Source organism: Limulus polyphemus, unplaced genomic scaffold, assembly GCF_000517525.1.
Source record: "Limulus polyphemus unplaced genomic scaffold, Limulus_polyphemus-2.1.2 Scaffold4658, whole genome shotgun sequence".
In the NCBI taxonomy this organism is placed as follows: Eukaryota; Metazoa; Arthropoda; class Merostomata; order Xiphosura; family Limulidae; genus Limulus; species Limulus polyphemus.
Genome location: NW_013670268.1, coordinates 35,674 through 42,198, shown reverse-complemented (window position 1 = coordinate 42,198; position 6,525 = coordinate 35,674). Strand labels below are relative to the sequence as shown.

At 32.9% G+C, this 6,525-nt stretch overlaps 1 protein-coding gene across 1 annotated transcript in view; it reads right to left on the bottom strand.

The window, feature by feature from the left end:
• Nucleotides 1-399: 399 nt before the first annotated feature.
• LOC106471500 (extended synaptotagmin-2-like) overlaps nucleotides 400-6,525 on the bottom strand; it is a gene marked incomplete at its 5' end in the record, with an annotated part of 40,554 nt that continues 34,428 nt past the window's right edge. The window contains 2 exons of the mRNA XM_013932102.1: nucleotides 400-535; nucleotides 1,788-1,886. Of these exons, the coding sequence (XP_013787556.1) occupies nucleotides 400-535; nucleotides 1,788-1,886 (235 nt within the window). The remainder of the gene's footprint in view (nucleotides 536-1,787; nucleotides 1,887-6,525) is intronic.

The following is a 6,525-nucleotide window of genomic DNA, read 5'->3' as shown; positions in this document are numbered from 1 at the left end:
ATTTTGATCTTAAGTTTATTCATATACATTGATAATAAAGTAGCTTAATTAAATTTTAAATGTAACTCTGTGGAAGGTTGTGACACGTGCACTTTGACCTACCCAATGTAAAAAGGTTAAAACAGTGATTCTAAACAAGTCAAAATATGCATTTTGTTCCCTGATGTAAGACAACATGTTTACATATGTATCACATTCTTTTGACACTGCTCAATTATAAGTTCATATAGGCTGAATTTGGTCTTTAATTAATATTTCAGAATAAAATGTTAGCTGTCATGTTAAACATAAGAAAGTTAAAACTTATAATAAAAGTAACTTAAACATTATTACACAATGTTTCACATGTATAACATAATGTTTGAGTAGTCAAAGAGCTAAAATAATAGAACAATAAACTTACGTTTCATCGAAGACTGGATTGGCTGTGTTCTGACAAACATGAGTCTTTTGTTTAGTTTCCTTAGAATCTGCAATCAAATACACTTTAACGTATGGATCAGGCAGTTCCTCTTCATCTTTATAAGGCAAGTTACTGAAATTGAAGATGGGAAAAAAAGATAAAGCTTCCTTAGTGAGCATCACATTATATCTCCTACGAACAAGCTTGACATGTACTTGAATGAAATAAGTCTATTAAAACAAACACCCATCCTGATTCAAGTTTTAAAAAAGAAGAAAAAAATATATGAACAATTTTCTTTATGTTGACTAGGTATTTGAAAGCATTAAGTTACTCAATTTTGTTTTCAATATACAGCCAAAAATATGAGGTAATATCAAACTAATAGCTCGACAGTATGTAGCAATCTTTAATTGGTGACAAAACATTTTAATAATTAAGAAACAAAAACCGGGGAATATATGAGTTATGTACAGAAGAGTAAGAACAAGACAGTAATGTACCCTACCTTGGGCTATGAATGAAACTAAACACTGAAAGTCAAGGCCATATAAAGAACACAGTCTTCATCAATTGGTATTCTATATCATTCATACTATGATACTTGTTATTCTAAGAAATGGCTTACATATAAATAGCATTCTGACCACAATTATGTTTATTGTATCTCAGCCCTGATGAGCTCTGATATTAAATGAAACACATTAGCAGCAATGGATATGTTGAACATAGTGTGGCTGAAATGCTATTATACACAAAATTTCTCTGAAGAGCCTATGGCATCGAATAAAGTATATAGTGCTTAAAGATACAATAAGCCTAATACTGTTTGAAAAAATTATCTCCGATATATCTCTCATGCGGGCCTGGCATGGCCCGGTGGATAAGTCACTCGACTCGCAGTCCGAGGGTCGCGGGTTCGCGTCCTTGTTGCACCAAACATGCCCACTTGGGCATGGGGCTAGCAACTCCACCCCGATAACAATCTGCTACAGAAACTGCAACAACACTTCCGTCGGCGAAGTGTTGTTGTAGCCCTATGTTCCACTAGGAACGACAGGAACTAAGAAGAAGAAGATATCTCTCATGCAAGTCCAGACAATAATTTAATTATTGTAACTGTGATCCGTATTCTCCAAAACAATTGGATAACACCTTTCGCAACACAATCTTGTCCAATAAAATTAAATTACGGTACATAATTAGATTGTTTGACCACCCCACCCCCCTCTCCCAATGCACAAATCTTATTTGGTAAAATTATAACAAACAAATTCTATATTGGTATAGTGTGTACTTAAAGTTTGGAACAAGTCATAATGTTAGATTCATCCTTTGGTAAATACTTGAAGAAAAGTAAAGAATGTCAATGAAAAGAACTTACACAACTTTGTGTACAACAACTATAAGTTTGTTGCGCTGCATGCTGTAACGAAGAGTCAGCTGAATTTTTGGCAAATCTTTTTCTTCTTCTGTGCTCATTCTACAAATGATTTAAAGTTATCTGATTAAGTTAACATGAAATTCAGATCTTTAAGGAAAACTATACAAAGTCTGTCATTCAAATTAAATAACATTTAAAAAAGTACAAAAATCCACACCATTTACATAATATTATAAAGTAAAATAAAATGATTCTACTTAAAAAGTTTTAAGTTCACAATTAGAAAGTTAAAATGTTGTACCTATATACTTGTAAACATAACTTAAATCTTTAGTACTCTGCTGTGACGTATAGCAGCACATCAGATGGTTTACTATTTTTCAGAATATCTGGAAAGTCATGTTTGTTTTCTTGGATCTTTTGTAAAGTTATACATGGTCTATTTTCACTAGCCATTCCTAATTTTGAATTGATATATTAGAGAAAAAGGAGCTAGTCAAATCACACACCACTAACTGTTGAGCTACCAATATCAGACCAAATAATGGGGTTTGACAGTCACTCTTATAACACACCCACAGCTCAAAAGCTCTATTTCTTTGTGGAGGTAACATGACATGAACCATGGAACCCCAAGTCCACAGTCTGACATGCTAACTAATGGGCCTCGCTAAACCCACATCTGGGAACGAGCAAACTTTTCAATACCAGTACTATACTGTAAATTCCAAAACTTGAAATATACACATATTTCTTGTCATAAGTATTAAACAGAACTATAAAAGTAGTATACTTTTTATCAATACACAATTCTTTGTATGGCATATGCTTTGATTTGATAAATGCTATTTAAACTAAATTATTTTGCACACAAAAGAAGTGACTTTGTAAGTTCTATAATACATTCATACAAGTAAATTTGCTCACATAGATATGGCCTATAGAGCTATTAAATCTAAAATTGCAGTGAGAAAAAAGGTGTTACTGGCTGCTTTTTTATTAATATTATTAATGTACATAAGAGTGACCAAAACAAATAAAACAAAAGTTATATAACAACTTTCAAGCTATGAGCATTAGAAAGTTTCATTCTATTTGTAACACTTAAAAACTGTTAACTTTTATCCTTCTATAACTAGAAAATAACTTGATTTTATTTGGGTATATTCAGGTAAAATAAAAATAAAAATTGTGCAGGTGTTTTACAGTTAGTTAACATTCTTGTGAACGAGATGCAAATAGTTGTAAACATGCATTAATTTGCATCTCAGGCTAAGATTACATACTACAGTGGCTATTACACACAGTTTATGCTTGTTTAAAATCATTTGGCCATACATCTGTGTCAATGATCTCCTGGAGTGTAGATGGGAGGTACAGATGTTTGTACAAGTCAGCACGAGTTGGGAATTTATTTTCCCTTGAATATGTAAAATGGTTATGATAACATATGTAGGTAATCTAAAATGTGGTACAGACAGAAACCTGGCATCAAAGTTATTTTAAATAATTTGTAAAATAAGTATTAGCTGAAAAAAATGTAAACTAAAAACTGAAAAGTCAGGTTTACTGCTTAACTGTGGAATATGATAATTCAATTCTTATCAGTTCTTCATGAAATATCAACATGCATGTGTTTGAGTTTCTTTTCTTATCCAATGTCCAGATGTTGGTTTGTTTTGAATTTCATGCAAAGCTGCACAAGGGCTATCTTCACTAGCCGTCCCTAATTTAGCAGTGCAAGACTAGAGGGAAGACAGCTAGTCATCACCACCCACCACCAACTCTTGGGCTACTCTTTTACCAACGAATAGTGGGATTGACCGTCACATTATAAAGCCCCCATGGGTGAAAGGTCGAGTACACTCAGTGGGACAGAGATTTGAACATGCAACTTCGGATAGCAAGTCATGCACCCGAACTACCTGGCCATGCTGGGCCCCCAGATGTTGGACTTAAGAACATCACATATTCAACACCTTAATGTTGGCAACTTCAAGAATAAGTGTCTATTAATTATATTCACTTTATTTTATCTAAGCAAGTTTTTTTTTGTGAAATATATCATGATAACTGAACATTCTTTATAAAATCGCATGAGAATGTGATGTCCTGTTCAGATTATTTAACAATTTTATTTTAGCATAATTGCTCTTTGCCTTTCTGAATTCCTACAGTATCAGAGATTAAACTCTCTATTCACCACTTTGTCCAAAACCAATTTTAAGTTAAAATGGTGAAAATAAAACCAATTTGATGAAGTTTTTGGTGGAAGTATGCTCTAAAACCCTCTTTGTATTGATTGTACCGAGTTAGTGTTATTGGCAAATAACTGATTTCATTGTGATGTCAATAACAGTTCTCACATTCTGCCAAACCAAGCATTTCAGGATTTCCATTTAGCCAATGACCCCATTAATAATATTTTCCAATTATGCATTGAAATTTGTATAAAAATCAAAATATAGGTCAAATTGCCTTGACATCAGGTACACTTAAAACCCACCTTATGAAAACCTGTTAATTGCATTTTTCAGTAATTTAAGAAGTTTCCTGTCCATTTATAGAAACTTTCTTATAAATACTGCTCTTTGCAATTTTTTTCTCAATTTCAATTAAGAAGCTCATAAAGTGCATATGCAATCCACTGTATTGAATAAAAAAATTGAATGTTCAAAATAAAATGTACTTGAATACAGTATTTTTTTCCATTATATTTGGGCTACAAATAAGATGTATTTAGGGCACTCAAAATTTGTCAAAGTTCCTTTTCAAAATGTAATATTTAATATAGTTAATTCATTGATTTCTTTAAAAATTGGCTGCCGGTCTAAATGAAAGCCTCAATTGCAAACTGGTCCAGTTCAAATTTCTTTTGTAAGTTTACAATTGTGTATTTGTAAGTGTAAGGTTATTTTCAAAAGTGCATTTATTCTTGTTGTAAAATTGTTATATATATCACAGCTTCTTATTGTTTAGGCCGATAACAGTGTTTTGTAGTGAAACATCCTATTGGTAGATGATCTCGACTGCTGTGAGAAAGGATCAAGAGTCCACAGCTGCATCAAAGAAAAGATTGAAGAAAGGAATTGTTCGATTGGATACATGGAATGTTAGAAGTTTTAGAGAGGGAATGCGAGAGAGTAGATGTAATGGAGCAAAGAGGAAAAAAAAAGAGCCTTATGTGTACAGAAGGATTACAAAGTGTTTTACAGTGGTTAGGAATAATTTTAAATGGAGTTCTTAAAGAAAAACTAAGGGAGATTAAAATAATATATGATAGATTGATAGGTTTAAAAATAGTACTTGGGGTTGAAATGATAAATATAGTATCAGCATATGCACTACAGCAAGAGAAAGAAAAAAGATGAATTTTAGAGAAACTCTTGAAGACATAATAAGGAGCATTCCCCAGCCAGAGGCAATAATGATTGGAGGAAATCTGAACTGCCATGTGGGGAAAAGGTATCAAAGTAAGAGGGATAAAGTTTGCTGGAGATGGATGATGCTTTAGACATGCGTGTTGCCAACACACGGTTTTTATAAGAGAGAAAACATTTTATTGTTTACAAATATGGACAATATAAAATTCAAATTGACTATATGCTAGTAAGAAAGTCAGGCATGAGAATAGTATGAAAGACAGACATGAGAACTATTGTGGATTTCAAAATACTTCTGAGAGAGGTAGTAGTGACACAACATAGACTACTGGTTGCAGACGTGAGGATAGGAAAAGTAAAAAGAGCAAGAGAATGAGAAGAGAAAATAAGAGTTCAGACACTCAGGGAATATAAGATCCCTGAATACAAAGATGACGTAGTAATATTAAGATACACGGTGGGAGAGAACAGAAGGAGAAAGGGTAAATAACACATGGAATAAAATAAAAGCAATACTGGCGGAAGGAGCAATGTGGTATCAAGAAATGAGGAAAGCCCTAAGGGAGAAAGACATGGTGATGGAATGAAGAAGTGCAAGAGATAATAAAAGAGAAGAGAGAGGCATTTAAAAAAATGACAAGTAATGGTGATGAACATGCAAGAACTAGATATGGAATATAAGAAGAAAGTAGTTGCTGAAGTGGAAAGTGGTAAGAAAATCTGGGAACACTGGAAGGAGAGTAAGCAATAAGTAGGATATCAAAATCAAAAGATAAAAGAAATGTTGGAGAAATAAGTATGATAAACAACAAACAGGGTTGTATACAAGTTGATGAAGAAGATATTAAGAAGAGATCAAAAGAATGTTATGAAGAATTAATGAATTAGAAGAAGTGGCAGTTATGGAAGGGTTCAGTGGAAGCAGTCAGAAGGTTGGAGGTGAAGAGATCCATTGATAAAATGAAATTTGTGAAAGCAAGTGGTCCATCAGGTGTGGTAGTGGAAATGGTAAAGACTTTGGAAGAGGAGGACATTAGATGGGTATGGCAGCTTCTGCAGAAAACATGGGAAGAAGAAAAAATACCTTCATGTTCGGAAAAAAGCGTACTGGTCCCTAACTAATATTTTCTTATTTCTGTTTTTCAACTTACATAAAAGCCATAATTCAGCAAATACTTCAGTGAAATATTTTTCTGGCTTTTAAATGTTCAGATGTTTGTATTGTTGGCAAGAGTACTAGAATAGATGTGATGTTATGGATGTGAACTCTCAAATGTTTGGGGAAGTTGTAGATGGAAATACAACAATGTGCGTATACATACATACATATATATATATATATATATATATATATA